Genomic DNA, 19,317 nt, shown 5'->3' with positions numbered 1-19,317 from the left:
TTGGGTAGGACTGGGAGACGGTCAATCAACAAGCATTTATTAGGCACCTACTATGTGCTAGGCACCGCTGTAGTGCTAGATTCCATGCCACTCATTTACCATTTTGGACAAATTGCTTCACTTCTATGAGACTCAATTTCTTCATCTATCAGATGAAGTAGGTAGGATGACCTTTATGTGATCTCCCTTTGTGAAAGTCCCTTTCGTCTTCTATGATTCAGCCAGGATAACTCACTACATAAAAGTGGTAGTTTGTTCCAGGTTTTGTTTATGGTTGGTTTATGGTCTGCGTGGGCTTATTGGTTCCTATTGCTTATTTATTCCCAGTGTTTGATTTATTTCTCTTTGTGTTTCCTCCCCATCCTCATTTCTCCAATCTGACATAATCCATCATTTCTGATTACCATCTCTTTAAGCGAAACTTTCCACGTCCTAGAATTGTTTCATTTGAATTTCATTTTTATCTGACTCCCAGTTGGATCTGAGTAGGATTCTTCATGGATGTCCCATGAGAGTGAATTTGTTTATTGATCTGTTTGACCACAAATCATGCTTACACCTTTCTCTTTGTCTCGATGCCTGGTACACTGCTATTCTATTCACTATTTCTTTCTTTTTTCTCAGGAGACTAATGGGTCTTGGAGTTTCTATGGCAAATTTGGCCCTTCAGGGGATAGATTTGTTCCTAGGGTGTGTCTCCTTTGAGACTAAGTTAGCAACCTTTGTTTCTACCCCTCTTTTGAGTTCCCTCCTTGGGGTCTCTCTTTGACCAGTAGTTTGCACAGGATGTTGAAGAACTGAGAACAAAGTTCAGATTTGAGGGACTTCCCAGCTCTCCCCTTTCCTTCCTGTTTCTCTTTCTTCATTCCCCAGATCTTTCTAAGCTTTTTTCTTCCCAAGGATCCCAGTGCAAGCAGATCATCACCTCATGGGAATACACCCCACCTTCTCTGGGAGCCTAGAAATACAGATGAGTGGGTTGTTTAATCTAAAGGCAATGCCACACCCAGATTGACACTGGACAGTCATGCAGGGAAGCGGAGCTCATCTTTGGGCTTGGGTGATATGTCTTTGAAGAGATAACATGAAACATTTCTTTCAGCAACAAATGCCAGTAATAGGGAGTACCCAGGCAGTTAAATGGTCCTTTTATGAGATAGGGAACTGCTCATGGGAGACTAAAAACTGACTAATAGGATGTTCTGATGACAATAGAAATGAGGATTAATAAGGGGAAACTTATTGTATTGCATACACCCACAACAGATAGTGTATAAAAGGTCTGAGAACAAGTCTAAATTTTATATTCAGGTAGCTTGACCTTGGCATCCAACAGAAGTACCACTTTCTAGGACCATGACTTCTAGCAGCCGTGGAAACAACTCTTCTAGGGGTTCTCTTAAGAGCTGTCTGAAGCCTTCTGGCCGAAGAGCTGTTTCTATAACTGGTCATTCTGGGGCCTCTGTGCCCCAAAGTTCCCCTTCCCCTAGCACTAGATCCAGTTCCCGCCGGGCAAATAGCTATCAATCCAGTGGCAGTCTACCCCAGACCTTTGGGTCACCTTCAGACCGAACCTTGACCAGATGCCACTCAATGAGTTCTCTTCCAGGGGCCCACAACATCCCTGCCAATGTTGGCACTTGTAGCTGGTTTGGTGATATTGCTCTCAACGGCAGTGAGAAGGAGACCATGCGGTTTTTGAATGATCGTCTGGCCAACTACCTGGAGAAGGTGAGGCGACTGGAGCGGGAGAAGGCAGAGCTGGAGGGCAAACTCCAGGAATGGAGCCAGTGCCAAGTCCCCAACATATGCTCCAACTACACCACTTATTTCAAGACCATTGATGAGCTTCAACGTAAGGTAAGGAGAGACTTGTGAGCTCCAGAATCAGGTGGGAGAAAGAAAAGATATTAGGATGGGGCAGGGATCCTGTGGGCTGACGGGAGAAGGAGAAAGTAGCACAGTCTCTGACGCTCAAGTAATGTTCTTTATCTTTTTCTGATGTCATAGACTCTTAGGGCTGGTGGAGCCTATGGACTCCTCAGAATTATGTTTTTAAATTTATAGAATAAAACATAGAGGACTGCAAAGGAAACCAATTATACAGGGCATCCCCCAAATCTGAGCAGTCTTGACCTTTGCACTAAGCAAGACTTTTGGGACATCTTGTATTGACAAGATGACAGTTACATATACATATGTGTGTATATGTATATATGTTTATACATACACAAGGTTGTTGTTTAGTTGTTTGATTCTTTGTATCTTTCTGACTCTTTGTGACCTTATTTGGGGTCAAAGATACTGGACTGGTTTGCCATTTCCTTCTCCAGCTCATTTTAGAGATGAGGGAACTGAAGCAAACAGGGTTAAGTGACTTGCTCAGGGTCACCCAGCAAGTAAGTGTTTGAGGCTGGATTTGAACTCACAAATACCGGTCTTCCTAACTCCAGGCCCAGCACTCTATTCACTGTACCACCTAGCAGCCCTATGTATATGTATACATATGTGCATATATATGTATATTGCATACATGTGTATATTTAGATGTGTATATCTGTGTGCATATACATTTATACACATACACATAAATTATACACACACATATATATATACATACAATATACATATATAATACATATGCATATATATACACATACATATGGATATGTATATGTATATCTCCCCAAAGTTCATAATCTCCAGATTAAGCCGTGTTCTAGAGTGATAACCACTGTTGGATGCAATTTGAAATTCAACTCCATCAAACAAGCTTTTCACCGTTCCTTTCTTTACTTCCAAGCACAGGATCAGTGTTACAGCTAGAAGAGACCTTTGAGGTCATGTGGTCAAACACCCTGCCCCTCCCCCCCCATTTAATCTTTGCCCTCTCAACTCACTGTGCCTTTTTAGGAGAGGAAATTACTCAAATGCATACATTTAGTTTGCTATAACTGGAATCTCCTAATATTTAAGGCCAGTATATCCATTCATTCAACAGATGCTTCCTGGGCACTTATTATGTGCAAGTCATTTTGGGGAATACAAAGATATATGAGACATGCTCTATCTATCCTTAAATTTTGCTCACATATAATACCTGGATTTTTGCTTTTCTCCATCACAGCCTACTTTGTAGTGTATTTATTTGTATACATCTTGTGTTTTGTTCTTCCATCAGCATTAGAATATAAGTTCATTAAGGGTTAAGAACTGGATAACTTGTTGTCTTTACATCCCCAGTGGCTAGAGTTGGCACAGAGTAGGTATAGGTAGGTGGTAAAGTGGATAGAGCACTGGACTTGGAAACAGGAAGACTCCTCTTTCTGAGTTCAAATCTGACCTCAGACACTTGATCCTGGACAAGTTACTTAACTCTGTTTGCCTCAGTTTCCTCATCTGTAAAATGAGCTGGAGAAGGAATGGCAAACCACTCTACTATCTTTGCCAAGAAAATCCCAGATAGGGTCATGAAGAATTGGACATGACTGAAATGACAGAGCACCAAAGCTGTGTGTCCCTGGACAAATCACCTCTGTCTATCTCAATTTCCCTATCCAAAAAATGAGTATAATATCAGCACCTACTTCCCAGGATTGTTGTGAAGATAACATGAGATAATACTTGTAAAAACACTCTGTAAACTTTAAAGCGCTATGTAAAAGCTAGCTGTAATCATATTATGATCCCTCGCCTCTCTCAGCATTGAGAGGGAAAATCTTTGGGCCTGATCCACGACTAATCATAGAAAAGTAAGGAATTTTAAAATAATGAAACTTTCTAGTTGTGCAAGAGATTTTCCTCTATTTATAGCGTGAATTTGGATACCTCATTATGGGGGCTGGGATAAATTCCCCCAAAAGCTTTATCTTCATGAATGAAACCTCTCATTTCTAGCTTCTGTGCTCAAAGTCAGAGAACTCCAGGTTGGTTGTGCAGGTCGACAATGCTAAACTGGCTGCGGATGACTTCAAGACTAAGTAAGTCTGTCTGGAACAAGGCTGAGAATGAATGGCTGGATGTCGACACTCCTAGAGATAATGCAGGGTGGTTGAAAGAACACTGGACTTGGGATGAGAAGATGTTGGTACAAGTCTTTGCTTTGTCACTTATTAGTCATGTGCATGTGGTAGTCATTTGATCTCAAGTCTCAGTTTCCTCACCTGTAAAATGGAAATAATAACATTGGCACTACATGTGTAGGAAGGTGCTTTGTAACATCCTATTAAATGTGAATTATTATTTTTCCCTCTGAATTTTTTTGGTGTCAGGAAAACTAAATATGTACAAAAGGAAAGAATGGAAGAAGGAGGGAAGAAAAGAAGGGAGGGATAGAGGGAGGAAGAGAGGAAGGTGAGAAGGAAGGAACAGAATTTCAAAAACTCATGCACACAACATCCTCTAAGGATATATTTTTTCTTATCAGGAAGTGAAAAATTATACTCAAGAAATTTTCTTGAGTAGGGCTGTTTAAAATTTGTTGTTGAGTGAGTCATTTGTTTGACTCTTCTAGATCCCATGGACCAGCTCTCCATGGGGTGTTCTTGGTAAAGAGTAGTTTGCCATTTCCTTCTTTAGTGGACACTTTTGTCAGGCAATCAGAGGTTGTGAGTTGTCTAGGGTCACACAGTTAGGAAGTATCTGAAGCTGGATTTGAACTCAGACCTTCCTGATTCTAGGCCCAGGGCTCTATCCACTGAGTTATCAACTGACACTTAAAAGATAGCAATTGATAAACTAAAAGGATCATAAATTTAGAACTAGAAGGGAACATAGAGCTCATCATAACTGAATCTCTCATTTTATAGGAAAGGAAGGAGATAAATATTTATTAAGTGCCTTTTATATACCAGGCACTGTGCTAAGTGCTTTACAAATAAAATTTCATTTGATCCTCACAATTATCCTGGGAGGTAGGTGCTATTATTATTCCATTTTACAGGTGAGGAAACTGAAGCTAAGTGATTTGTTCAATGTCAAACAGCTAGTAAATGTCTAAGGCAGGTCTTGGACCCTGACTCCAAATCTAGTGCTGCATCCATTGCATCATGATGCCTCTTTGGAGACTTCAGAGGTCATCAAATTCAACCCCTTATGGAAGCAGGAAATTCTCTCTATAACATTCCGTAGCTGTTATCAAGAAGACACCCCAGTGATGGGAAACTCATGAATTGTTTTTCAGGCATCCTCTTCTATTTTTTGGATAGCTTGGTTTTTTTATATCAAATTGAAATCTGTCTCTCTGCAATTGCTCCAGTTACTTCTGATTCTGGACTCTGGAGTCAAGCAGAATAAGTTGTCCCCTTATAGCCATTCATATGCTTAAAGACAGGGCAGTCAGATGATGACTTTGGCTTGGAATTTGGCTTCCATTTGGCTTGGAATCAGGAAGACACATCTTCCTGAGTTCAAATATGTCCTTGGACACTTATTAGCTGTGTGACTCTGGGCAAGTCACTTAATCCTATTTGCCTTAGTTTCCTCACCTGTAAAATGAGCTGGAGAAGGAAATGGCAAACCACTTCTATATCTTTGCCAAGAAAACCCCAAATGGGGTCACAGAGAATTGGACATGACTGAAAAACGATAGACAGCAATAATAACACTTAAAGATTGCTCTCGTGACCATCCTATTTCTTCTCCCCTCCACACTAAACACTCCCAGTTGTTTCAGGCAATCCTGAGTATGATTGATCATGAAGTCAGTCAGTCAAAAAGTATTTATCAAGTACTTATTAGTGCCAGGCACTATACTGAGCTCTGAGGCTACAAAGAAAGGCAAAGGACAATTCCTGCTCTCAAAGAGCTCACATTCTAATGAGGGGGGTAACTGATAAGTAACTGGATACCTACAAAATACATACATAGAACATGAGAGATAATCTGAGATGACAAGGCAGATAGTATGTGTGTGTGTGCTCACATGCATGTGTGATTGGGAATGAGCTTCTGTAGGAGGTGAGATTTGGTTTTAGTCTTAAAAGGATCCAGGGAAACTAGGAGGTGGAGGGGAGGGCATGGGCAGTCTAAAACACAGGTAGATTCAAATACAAAGGCACTGATTCTGGAGATGGGATGTTGTATGCATAGAGTAGTAAATATAATAAATCAATGTAACTGGATCATAGAGTACATGGAAAGGAATAATGTATAAGAATACTGGAAAGATAGGAAGAAGTCAGATTATGAAGAGTTTAAAGTGCCAAATGGGAGTTTATTATTGATTCTGGAGGTAACAGGAGCCACTGGACTTTATAGAATAGGCAACATTGTAAGTTCCTTGGCAGCAAAGGCCATACTTCATTCTTCTTGGTATTTCCCATCATTCCTGGACCACAATAGGAGCTCAGTAAATATTATTTTTAATTATTTTTTCCAATTTAAAAATACTTTTATTTAAGGTTTTGAGTTCCAAGATTATTTTTGAAATAAAGAAAACTTTTCCTCCCACAAATTATAAGAAGTACAGAATAAACCAAGCATTTGGAGTGAATGGTTACTGTTCTGGATTCTGACTCACCTTTATACATGTAGGTACAAGAGTGAGCTATACCTTCGAAAGATAGTTGAGACTGACATAAACAGCCTTCATAGAAACTTGGATGACCTGAGCCTTGCTAAGTGTGAACTGGAATCCCAGGTGGAGTCCCTAAAAGAGGAGATGCTGTGTTTAAAGAAGAACCATGAACAGGTATGAAATATTCAGGATGATATAAATTGAGAATGTATTAGACAGCTAAAGCCAGTCTAATTCAGCCTAGCCCAGCACAGTGTAGCCTAATCCAATCCAGTCCAGTCCAGTCCAGTCCAATTCAATCCAGTCCAATGCATAAACATTAATAAGCTACTCATTACGTATGAAACTCTGTGCTAGGGGCTAGAGATACAAAGAAAGGATGAAAAGTCTCTGTCCTAAAGGCATTTATAGTCTACTGGGGTGATGCAACATACAAAAAGAGCATGCTAACATGATAATTTGAGGAGGTGGGACTCCCAACTAACAGAGTAAAGGAAAGCCTCCTACAGGGGGTGACACATGAGCTGAACCTTGAAGGAGGATAGGGATGTTAAGAGGAAGTGAGGAGGAAGCATATCCCAGATTGGGGGGCAGGAGGAATGGGCAACCTGTGCAAAGGTTTGGAACCATGAAATGGAAGGCAGGACTACTAAGAAGGGCAAGCTCTGCTTATCTGCTGTGGATGCAGGGACTGGTCTCTACAGCGGGGATTCTTTCCCCCCAAGTACTTGTACCTCTTAGGTATAAATTGTATTAACTGAGCATCCAATTGTGCATTATCTCTGCCCAAAGGGAGCTGTGGAGACATTTGGGGGAAGTGGGAAAGGGCAGAGTATGTTTCAAGAAAGACACACACTCATATACATGGCAAATAGAACTCAATTACCATAAACTTAGAACTGGAGAAAACTTATCAGCTATCAACTCCAACTCCTACATCTTATAGAGAAAGAAACCAAAGTTGTCTAAGGAAGAGAAATAACCTATCCAAGATACCCTAACTGGTAAATGGCAGAGCTGGGATTTGGATCCAGGTCCTCTGATTCCAGACCAGTGGCTCTTTCCATTGCACTGTGGTGTCTTCTATGTTAGGAGTGGAAAGCACCCTAGAGAACATCTAGGCTGATCCTCACCTTTTACAGACAATGAAACTCAGGTCCAGAGAGTGAAAGCAATTCTCTGAAGTCACATAACTACTAATTAGTGGCCAAGGCAGTCTGATCTCTTGACTTCAAGTTCAATAGTCTGTGAAGAATAGTGAAATAAATGAATGATGTGGTATTTACATCATGCAGAAATCAGTTGCTTCCTCAAGAAGCAAGGATTCTGTGAAATGTTGGATGAACCAGTGTCTGATCCTACTGCCTTTCCAGGAAGTACACAACCTGCAATGCCAGCTGGGAGACAAGCTCCGCTTTGAACTGGACACGGACCCACCTGGGGATCTCAACCGAGTGCTGGGTGAGATGAGATGCCAGTATGAGGCCATGGTGAAGACCAACCAGAACGATGTGGAGCAATGGTTCATCGCTCAGGTGCGGGCAGTCCAGGGTCCAGGAGGCAGTTGTCAACTTCCTCTGAGTACTCCTTCCTAACTCTATCCTTGTGCTTCTTCTGCATTTCAGAGTGAAGGCATCAGTCTGAAGGCGATGTCCTGTTCAGAGGAGCTACAGTGCTGCCAATCTGAGATTCTGGAGCTGAAACGCTCGGTAAATGCTCTGGAGGTTGAGCTACAGGCTCAGCACAAAATGGTAGGTCAACCTTTAGCACTGGTTTGTTTTAATTTCTTAGAAAGGTACCAAGAAAGTAAAAGCAAGCACCTTGGAAGAACAGCCTTTGGCTATCTGGATGGATCAGTGGTAAAACTGTCTAAAACACACTTCTTTTCTCCCTTCCTCCCTCAGGGTTGTTTTGATTTACATTTCTCTTTTGTTCGGATTACTGATTTGGAACATTACTTCATGGAGTTGTGAATAGGTTGTAATTCTTTTGAGAACTGTTTGTTTATACCATTTGACTACTTATCTACTTGGAAATGGCTTTTGGAATTACCTATCTCTATCTCTATCTGTGTTTCATCCGCTAATTGTTTATATATCTTGGATACCAAACTCTTAGCAGAGAAATTTAATGCAAAGATTTTTTTCCCGCCAGACTGCTTTCCTTCTTATACTAGGTGTCTTCATTTTGTCTGTACAGAAGGTTTTCCTTTTCATGTAATCAAAGTCATCTATTTTATCTTTTGTGATTGCCTTTATCCTTTGAGTAAGAAAACATTTTCTACATGTTGCTGAGAGAAATGTATGACCTACTTTCCTTCTAATTTTTTAACAATGTGATCTCAAATATGTGGTCACATATACATTTAGAATGTATTGTGCAATATGGTACAAGATATTGGCATAAAAGGGGCAGGTAGGTGGTGCAGTGGACAGAGTGCCTGGCACGGAGTCAGGAAGACTTATCTTCCCGAGCTCAAATCTTGACCCTGGCAGGTCACTTAACCCTGTTTGCCTCAGTTTCCTTGTCTGCAAAATGAGTTCGAGAAGGAAAAGGCAAACCAATCCAGTATCTTTGCTAAGAAAACTCCAAATGGGGTCACAAAGAGTCAGACACTACTGAAAAAACGACTGAAAATTGTATAAGACTAATTTTTGCCAGGTTACTTTCCAGTTCTCCCAGTAAGTTTCTTCAAATATGGAATGCTTCCCTAAGTAGTTTATGTTTTTCACTTTATCCAACACTGGGTTACTGATTGTAATTATTTCATTGTTTTGGATTCTCTCTTATCTAGTCTGTTTCATTGATTTTCCTTTTTATTTTTTTTACCAATATGAGATGGTTTTGACAACTGCTGTATTATAATACAGTTTGAAGTCTGGAAATAGTAGTCCTTTTTTGTTCCTTACTCTTTTCATCGTTTCCCTTGAAGTCTTTTATTTTACCAAATGAATTTTGTTATTATTTTGTCAGGTTCTATAAAACATCCCTTTGATAGTTTGATCGATGTAACTACAAAATTACAAATTAATTTGGTACTATTGTAATTTTTGTCACATTGTTGCCACACTCCTATTTCTTTTTTCTCCTGAAGAAGGACTACTGGAATCCTCATTGGACCAGTCAGAGCCTTTTCTAGACTACCTGCTTACTTTTTATTTTGTTCTCACTTCTCATTGGTCAAGACAGTGTAGCTTAATGGATGGAATGCTGTGCTTGAAGTCAGATTTGACACTTAGGAACTGCTTGATTCTGGACAGATCATTTAATCCCTGTGGACTTCAATCAAATTCCTAGGACTTATCTCTTCAGCTATAGATGGGCTATGGTCTGTGTTGGTTGAAGGCATTGTCTTGCTGAGAGTCCTCCATGTTAGTCCTCCACCATAGCTCCTTCACATATATTTGCAAACCTTTCATTTCAGAGAGATTGTTTGGAAAATTCATTAACTGAATCTGAGGCTCGGTACAGTACCGAGCTGGCCCAGATGCAGTACCTGATCAGCAACGTGGAGGAGCAGTTGGCTGAGATTCGGGCTGACCTGGAGCGGCAGAACCAGGAGTATCAGGTGCTCCTGGATGTTAAAGCCCGGCTGGTGTGTGAGATCTCTACCTACCGAAATCTGCTGGAGAGAGAAGATAGCAAGTAAGGACTTTTTGTTGATTTCTGGCAAAATCTTAGATGTGCTCTTGAACAGATCTTGATGGTTCACACTTCAAGGCAGTGAGATTCATGTGAGATCTTCATCAAACTGAGAAGTGGGAAAGACCTTAGCTGAAAAAGGCCAGGGTCCCCTAAGTGATTCAGGGTCATTACCAGTAGTCCTGACCTATGTCTTACCAGTGGACTTGGATGACTCTAGAGGAGAGTGGGGCTGGTGACTTTGCATGGCTCTGCCTCACTTAAATCCAATTCACTTGCAAGTCATGACATCACTCTCTTGATGCCATTGGCCCTCTTCGAGAACGAAGGATGAACAACCATCATAGGATGATAGGTTTGTAGATCAGAGGCCATCTGGTCCAGCTCTCTCATTTTACAAATGAGGGAAATGAGGTCCAGGAAGGCTGAGTAACCAAGTCTCATAGATATTGAAGTGCCACAGGTGGGAATAGAAGCAATAAATAAATACTCATCTATTATATCACACCATCCTCCAGGAATTGATTAGGTCAGAGGTGCCATATAAGCTTAGGAAAATGTTGTTGTTGTTCAGTCATTTCAATCATGTCCTACTCTTCATGGAAAGATATGAGTTAGGGAACTCATATCTTAGGGAAGATATGAGTTCAAGTCCCATCTGTGACACATATTGGTTGAGGACCCTAGACAATTCACTTAACTCTTTCATTTTCCTCAATTGTAAAATCTGGATAATAATAGCATCTACCTTCCAGGGAGGTTATGATGATCAAGGAAGATGATATTTGTAATATACTATATTACTATATATAGTATAATAATTAGTATAGTACCTGGCACACAGCAGGCACTTAATAAATGACTACTTCATTTATTCCTGAAATCTCAGCTTCAAATTTTCTTCCTAAATGCCTATTCTGTTCAAAGCAGCACAACGCCTTTCTCAGTCTTCTTCTGTGCCTCAATTCCTCCCCTTTTTGAAGTGGAGGGGGACAATTTATTCCTGTCTTTATCCAGGGAGAGGACTTTCTCAGAAGGTAATGTGGTACATGCCAGGGCAATTTATCCCCTTCATTCTTTTCTTGAGAAGGGTATATTGAGAGTAGAAGGTGTGAATTAAGCTCCTGGACACTGTGCTTGGAACCTTATGGTCATAGATTTAAAATTAGAAGGGACGAGTGAAATCACAGATCTAATACCTTTCCTTATCTTCCTTTACATTGCATATAAGTATCATCCCTTGGAAGATTTTTGGGTTCTCCTTTAAGAATTTGGGATTTCCATGCCAACAGCTAAAAAATTCCTTTCTTTTTATCTTCCACAGGCTTCCTTGCAATCCATGTGCAACTTCCTCATGCCACACCCCAAAAGCTCCCACTTTGAGTTCCTCTCCCTGTAGTTTCCCAAAGAGTCAAGGAACTGGAATGACCAGCAATAGAGCCTTCTCACAAGGGAAGTTCTGATATTCCTGCCATCTTAGAAGAGGAAGAAAGAGAAAGAGGAGGAAAGAGAAAGATTCCTTCTGGGGTTGCCATGTTGGAGCATACCCTACCAATATGTGTGTTCTTTTCAAATGCTCCACAATGAATCTGTGCTCCCTCCATGTTACTCAACCTCAAAGGCAGCCTATATTTTGACTTTTGAGGAGCTTTCTTTATAATATTATCTTTCATTTTTCTTGTTTCTGAGGTGACACATATCTCCTGTCTTTGACTAATAAACAACCGCTGTTGTGTACATGTTGTCAATGTTACTGATGTCTGTTTACTTCAGTGTGCTGGCTTGTACCTATGCCCATCAAAAGCTCTTCCAGAGCACGTTGGTAGTTACTATAATTAAAGCAGAATTCTTAGATCTTATTCAGTTCAGTCCAGTCATAACCAATCCAATAAGCATTGATTAAGTTTTTATTATACACAGGATGAGAGGAATCATGACCTAGAGGATAAAGAAGATTGGATTTCAGGTCAGAAGGACCTGAATTCAAATCTTATCTTTGACATATACTAGTTGACATATACTTCAAGCCATTCCATGCCCCAGGAAAATCCGCAATTATAAATTACATATGAGTTACCTATTTGCATCGCTGGAGGAATTTTTGCACCAGGAGTCCCCTATCCTGATGAAATTAGTTCCCCCCCCCAAACAATAAATTGATCAGGGAAGGCACTGTGCTGGGTATTAGGAATAAAAAGATAGAACAGAATCTTAAAAGATTCCTGGGAGGACATGTCATGTGAACTAATAATTGATCATTTAAGAAGGGAGAGAATGCTAACAATTAGGGGGATGAAGACTTCCCAGAAGTTGAGGGATAAGAGGTGCAGGAGAGGAGGGCAGGAATGCCTTCCCAGTGTGGGAGTAGCCTGTACACAGAACCTTGACCAATTCTAGCAAGCATTGGCAGGCCTAATTAATTGTTTTCTATTCAATTCAATAAGTATTTATTAAGTGCCTATAAAAAAGGATGGTGAAACATAAGACTTAACCAAGAGAACACAGCCACAACTACACATACAAGCAATGTTGTTTTACAGTTCCCAGGCCTTCCCTGTAGCCATCACTAGTGGAGACAATCCTTATGGAGAAAGGGCCTTACGTCCCTGCCATGAACACCAAATGCCAGTTGCCTGCCATCAGTGGGGCAAGCAAGACAGTCTTAAGGCAACCTGAGAAGGAGATTGAGGATGGCTTGTACCAGATGGGCCAGGCCATGCTACCACTTTGACCACTACTTTCCCTCTGACGTAGGTGAAAACATCCAGGGCCTTGCTTCCCAAGGACTGTATTAGTTTTCTATTTGTATCTCTAGCACTCAGCCCAATGTTTTGTGCAGAGAAAACATTCAATAATTGTTTTTATCAATTAATTAGTTGATTAATTTCAAGTCTTCATGGTGCGTGATAGGATAGAGAATATGTTAGATAACACATTTATTAAGTACTTTCTATAGGAAAAGAACCTGAAGAGATACCATAGTGACATGATACAAAGTTCTAGCTATACCAGGGTCTTATCCACCTTACTTATTCTGTACAATTATGATAGAGTTACTAGTGTATTGGGTTGGGGTTAGTCTTAAGAGCAAAGGCTCATCTTCAGCACCATGGAACTACTTGCTGTGGTGCAGTGCATAGAGGACCAGATCTTGAGTCAGGAAGACCTAAGTTCAAAGCTAGCCTGAGATACCTACCAGCTAGGTGACCTTGGACAAGTCCTTTGACTTCTGCCTGCCTCAGTTTCCTTGTCGCTAAGTCCTTGTACTTCCTTCTCTCTGCACTTGTTGTCCTTTGTTCTTCAAGAGGACAAAATGACATCACTATGATAAAGTCAAGTTCCAAGGTGTCTGACTGTGGCCGATCAGACAAATGCAAGTTTGGAATGCTCTACCACAGACTGGGCACAGATAGTCCATGTGAACATTTGTTGTGGATACTCTAAATTTGAGCGTCATACATTTTCTTTGAGCTGTTTCTATTCTGCTTTGCTCATAGAGCACAACACCTTCTCTGATATGGGCATGCCATGCTGAGAGGTCTTCTGCCAGTGTCTCCCATGTCACACAATCAAAACCAAAATTCTTGAGAGAGACCTTGAGAGTGTCCTTGTATTGCTTCTTCTGACTGGCATGTGATTGCCTGCCCCATGCAAATTCTCCATAAAATAATCTATTTGGCATGTGTACATTTTGCATTCGAACAACATGGTCAGCTCATCAGAGTTGCACTCTCTGAAGCATAGTTTGAATGCTTGTCAGTCTAATTAAAATAAGGACTTCAGTGTCTGGGACCTTATCCTGCCAGGTGATCTTCAGAATCTTCCTAAGATAGTTCAAATGGAAGTGATTCAGTTTCCTGGCATGGTGATGGTAGATTGTCCAAGTATCACAGGCATACAACAATGAGGCCAGCACAATGGCTCTGCAGGCCTTCAGTTTGGTAGTCAGTCTAATACCTCTTCTCTCCCATACTTTCCTCCAGAGCCTCCCAAACACTGAGCTAGTTCTGGCAATGCATATGTCAATGTCATTATCAATATGTACATCCCTGGAAAGTACACTATCAAGGTAAGTGGACTTATCCACAGCATCCAAAACTTCTCCATTTGCTGTAACTGAGGGTTCCATGTATGGATGATGTGGTGGTGGTTGATGGAGCACCTGTGTTTTAATCAGGCCAGGGTTGGGTAAGCAGAAAATTTTTAGGGCACCTTTTCTAGCCCCCTTCCTCACACCAGGAAGTGATCAGTGTGATCCTTAAAAGGCTGCTCAGACACCCAGTGGGCTGCCGAATCCCACTGCTGCTTCCAATGAGAAATGACCCTATGACCTGGGCCACCTGTGTGCAGGGTTGTGACTACAGCTCTCACTGTATCCCTACCTGTTGTTTCATCACTTGCCTGTCACCACAGGACTTTGAGATAGGTATATGGTACGGGTGATGTCTTTTGATTTGTACATAAATTAGATTTAAATGAGGCAGAGTTACACGAAGTTGTCAGCCTTACTTTCTCCTCCAGAGTCATCATAATCCAGTGGCAGGACAGAATCAAGACAACCGGTGATGGCTCAGATTGCAATGGATGACCTTGGCATCTTCAATGTCTAACCAAGCTCTAAGTGCTCCATATTGCCTGCTTTAGCTGCCTTCATGGCCGTTGGAACAAATTGTTCTTATCTGCCCATTCCACCAAGGGAAGTCTTCACATTTTTGGGGTAGACAGCCCCTAACCGACCAATATGTTTGAGACCCCTTGGTTATCCTCAACCTGGTTTGATCCATCTGGCAAAATGGTTTACTGGGCTATGGCCACTGTGCATGCTACAGTTTCTTGGAGGCACAGGTGAGAGTTGGGTGTAACAGGTGGACACCAAGGTGTCCACTGAAGGTGGAAAGCATTCCTGAAAAGGTCTTGCATCACACCAAAGGTACTGGTCCTCCCTGAACACACCCTACGCCCCTCTGCACTAACGCTCTAGCTGTGGTGCTTTCCTTGCTGTATGAATATCCCAGTCTCTAGGCTGCCATTTTATCTCTGGATATTTGGCTACAGCTATTTGAGACAGCTTTGTGTGAAACTGATGTCATCATCTTCTCAGTCAGAGCAGGGAAAGTTCTCTTCTTATCTGTCTCTGCACAAATTGGGGGGAGAAAAAGCTACACTGATATGGATGCTGTATTGATTGGTGCATCAACCTCCCTTTCCTCTACAATTTCATTCTCCTTTGGAAAATTCCATCTCTCCAATAATACTCCATGTTTCTTTGAATATTTCATATTTATTATTTCCCATGGCCCAATAACATTTACATATCACAATTTGTTTAGGCATTCCCAAGTTGACGGGTACTCACTTTCCCCAGATATTTGCTACTATAAAAAGTACAATAAATGAATATTTTGGTTTATAATGAACATTTTGATTTGCTCTTGTCTTCCTTGGGGTATATGACTATATGTAGCATTCTCTAAGTTAAAGGGTATGAGTAGTTTAATATCTTTCCCCTTATAATTTAAATTGTTTTCCAGGATGACTGTAGAAATTCACAGCTCTACCAACAATGTATTAGTGTTCTGGAATTCCCAAAGCACCTCCATTATCTGGATAGATTTATTCAAATAATCCAGGTCTGTTTCCTGAAGTCTCTTTGGGAGAGTATGGCAGTAATGCACTTCTCTAGGGTTACCAGATAAATGGGAAAGATTGATATTCCCCCACTATATGGAGAAGATATAGAATATAACCCTCTTATGTGGAGGATGACCATTAATCCCAAAGAAATAAGAGAATCATAGGGTATTAGAGACTGGAGGGACCTTAAATTCTAGTCTAGGCCTGTACAACATACTGACTGTGTACTGCTTGTGACCTGTGGGCAGTATGTTGTGCAGTCCTGTTTTACATCCTCCACATTTTTCACAGGCCATCTGAAATCCTTTGGTGGGCTGCTAGTGGTAAGTGCAGACATGGTCTAGTCCAAAGTGGTCTTGATAAAGAATCCCCTGACAAATAGGCCACCTCGTGGTGATGAAACAACTAATCAACTGCTTAGGTTTTGGTTTTTGTGTTCTAAGGATTTCCATGCTTTTCCTTATTTATGGAACCAGAGTGAGACCTGAAGGGCCAGGCAACGTCGCAAGCTAGTCAGAGACAGATTGAGAGGTAGTTCAGGATAGTGGAGAAAGCACTGCACTTGGAGTCAGGAAAGACCTGAGTTCAAATCCTTAGTCTGAAGCTTACTAGTGTTTTTAATGGCTGAAAAGTCACTAATGCTGAGTTCCAGTTCCTTTATCTGTAAAATGGGTATAACAACACCTGTAATATTAGCCTCGCAGGATTGCTATAAGGATCAAATTCTTGATGTAATAAGAGCACAATGTAAATGTCCACTATTGTTACTATTAAAATGAGGCTTAATATTCTGTATGTTTAAAAGCAATCTCTGAACAAGTCAAGACTAATTTCTATGAAGGTTGAAAAAGAAATTTTTTATCTTCCCCATTTCCCTAAGACTCTAGGATCATTGATTTAGACCTGGAAAGGACCTTAGGGACCACTGAATTCAACCCTTTCATTTTACAGACGAGGAAATGGAGACTTAGAAAGAGGTAAGAATCAGAAGCAGCATTTGAACCCAGGTTTTTAGACTCCCAGTCTACTACTCTAGCTGCTTTACCACCAAATGGCCAACTCTATTTGAGCCCCAGAGAATCAAACCCCAAGAAGAAACCTCCAAGCAAAACAATGTTTTTAAAAATTATTTATTTAATATTTTATTTTTCTCCAATTACACATAAAAGCAATTTTTAACATTCTTTTAAATTTTAAATTATTTTGTTTTCAGTTTTCTATGATCACTTCCATATATCTTAGATTTTTTCCCCTTCCCTCTTCCCTTCCTGAGATGGTGTGCAATCTTATATAGGTTCTCCTCATACATTCCTATGAAATACATTTTCACCTTAGTCGCATAGAAGAACTAAAATGAATGGGAGAAACCATAAAACAGAACAAAACAAAACATAACACAAGAGAAAATAGTCTGCTTCATTCTGTGATCCAGTTTCATAGTTCTTTCTCTGCATGTAGAAAGTGTTTTGCCTCAAGTGTCCATTGGGAATTTTTTAGGTCCTTGCATTGCTGTGAAGGACTAAGTCTACCAGAAAAATCTCTCGCATATTGTGGTTGTTGCTGTGTACAAAGTTCTCCTCCTTCTGCTCCTTTCACTCAGCATCAATTCATTTAAGTCCTTGCGGGCCTCTCTGAAGTCTTCCTGTTTGTCATTTCTTATAGCACAATAGGATTCCATTACATTCATATACCACGTTTGTTCAGCCATTTCCCAAATGAAGGGCATCCCCTTGATTTCCAATTTTTGGCCACCACAAAGAGAGCTGCTATAAATGTTTTTGTACATGTGGAGTAACATAATTTTTTTTTTTTAAATTTGAGTCCCAAATTTTCTCTCTTTCCCTTTAATTTTTTTCCTCCCTTACCCCATTGAGAAGACAAGATATAGGTTAAAAATGTGAGTGGGCATAGCCTACTGGCACAGTGGCCCAGGGTTCCAGACATTTATTAGCAGTCTCCGGGAAGCAACGAAGAAACCTCCAGATTTCACTGATTTCTGAGCCCTCTGGTTTGGGGCTTCAGTTATTCTGCCTAGCAAACAACAGTCAGTTAAGTCCATAGAGTATCAACACCTATAGTATGCTAGAGAAAGCAAGTTGGTTTTTTTGGGCTTAGAGCATTGAACATTAAAAACAAACAAACTACAAGCCTGTTTTTTTTTTTTAATGGACACACTGAGGAAATTTGTTTCAATTTTTATTACCCGAGAAATAAAGGTAGTCTGAGTAGCTAAGGGTGGGGAGCAGCTCAGGTCAGCCTCTAGGCTGACCTTGTGGTGGCTGAAACCATCAATTCAATTCAGGCCAGTTCAGTTCAATTTGATTGGATTGGATTCAACTCAAGTAAAATCAAATCAAGCCAATTCAAGAAGCAGTGATTAAGTGCCCATTCTGTTCCTGGCACCTAGGCACTGATGACAAAGTTCAAATTAAAACATTGCTGTCTTTAAGGAACTTAATTACAAAGGGAGCAGCTTGGACGTAGATCTCCTTGGGATCCTGGTTTACTGTTGTTATTGTTCAGTTATTTCTGTCTTGTCAAACTCTTCATGACCCCATTTGGGGTTTTCTTGGTGAAGATACTGGAGTGGTTTGCCATTTCCTTCCCTGACTCATTTTACAGATGAGGAAACTGGGGCAGGAAGGGTTAAGTGACTTGCCCAAGGTCGTGTGGGAGGTCAGATTTGAACTCCTGACTCCAGGCCCTGAATTCTATTCTATTCACTTGGCTGCCCTACTACCCTGATATCCATCTTCATTTCCTACGTTTCTTGGAGCAAAGAAATGCTTGATATTTTCAAGCATTTCTTGATGAGTCTTAGCTTTCCTTTATCTGGTTTCTGATGATCTGGATTAAAGAAGGAATATGCCTCAGCATGCAGAGAGTATATATCCTGCAGGAGAAATACAAGAGAGAAAGAAGCAATGTTTTAGTGAAACCAGTGGGTTTCCATTTAACATTTGTCTTAAAAGGAAATGGCTTCTCTTCTTTCCTGCAAAACTGTCTGAGATGAACTCCAGGAATGACTTACTTTATTTCTCCTGAAGACATTCCTTCCATAATTCTACCTAATTTTCTTGATTGATTGCAGTTTTCTATTATACCAGCTTCCTTATCTTTTAAAGAGGGGGTTGGACTAGTTGACATCCAGAGTCCCTTCTACCTGTAAATCTATGAGCCTATGGATGAACTAGGTCAGGGGTGGGGAACCTGCATCCTCAAAGTCACACAGGGTCTTCTAGGTCCTCAGGTGTGCCTCTTTGACTGAATCCAAACTTTACAGAACAAATTCCCTTAATAAAAGTATTTGTTCTGTAAAACTTGGAGTCAGTCAAAAGGCTGAGCCCATGGACCTAGAAGGTGACATGTGGCTTTGAGGCTGTGGGTTCCTCATCCCTGAACTAGGTCCTCATCTCCTTCCTGGAGACACAATTCCCTCCTTCAGGAACTATAAAGAGACGCAGAGACATGCATATATCCATTCGGATAAAGACAAGCTGCCTCCTTGTCTCCCATCGATGATA

The 19,317-nt window shown here is 40.7% G+C and overlaps 1 protein-coding gene across 1 annotated transcript; it reads left to right on the top strand.

Moving 5' to 3' along the window:
* The first annotated feature begins 1,256 nt into the window (after nucleotides 1-1,256).
* On the top strand, nucleotides 1,257-11,878 carry LOC140528526 (keratin, type I cuticular Ha4-like). The gene is made up of 7 exons (XM_072646428.1): nucleotides 1,257-1,860; nucleotides 3,898-3,980; nucleotides 6,535-6,691; nucleotides 7,891-8,052; nucleotides 8,143-8,268; nucleotides 9,942-10,162; nucleotides 11,484-11,878. The coding sequence occupies exons 1-7, from the start codon at nucleotides 1,357-1,359 to the stop codon at nucleotides 11,620-11,622; spliced, it is 1,392 nt and encodes a 463-aa protein (XP_072502529.1). The 5' UTR covers nucleotides 1,257-1,356; the 3' UTR covers nucleotides 11,623-11,878.
* Nucleotides 11,879-19,317: the final 7,439 nt, after the last annotated feature.

The sequence above is a fragment of the Notamacropus eugenii genome, chromosome 2 (assembly GCF_028372415.1).
Source record: "Notamacropus eugenii isolate mMacEug1 chromosome 2, mMacEug1.pri_v2, whole genome shotgun sequence".
Taxonomy (NCBI): domain Eukaryota; kingdom Metazoa; phylum Chordata; class Mammalia; order Diprotodontia; family Macropodidae; genus Notamacropus; species Notamacropus eugenii.
Note: the sequence above shows the minus strand (reverse complement) of the source record. Positions and strands in the feature narration are given on the sequence as shown.

What these genes read in the sequence shown, in the direction of transcription:
- LOC140528526 (XM_072646428.1), top strand. Translation starts at nt 1,357, where the DNA reads ATGACTTCTAGCAGCCGTGGAAACAACTCTTCTAGGGGTTCTCTTAAG. An exon ending in TAAAGAAGAACCATGAACAG is followed by an intron (nt 6,692 to 7,890) that starts GTATGAAATATT and finishes CTGCCTTTCCAG; the next exon opens with GAAGTACACAACCTGCAATG. An exon ending in TACAGGCTCAGCACAAAATG is followed by an intron (nt 8,269 to 9,941) that starts GTAGGTCAACCT and finishes CTTTCATTTCAG; the next exon opens with AGAGATTGTTTGGAAAATTC.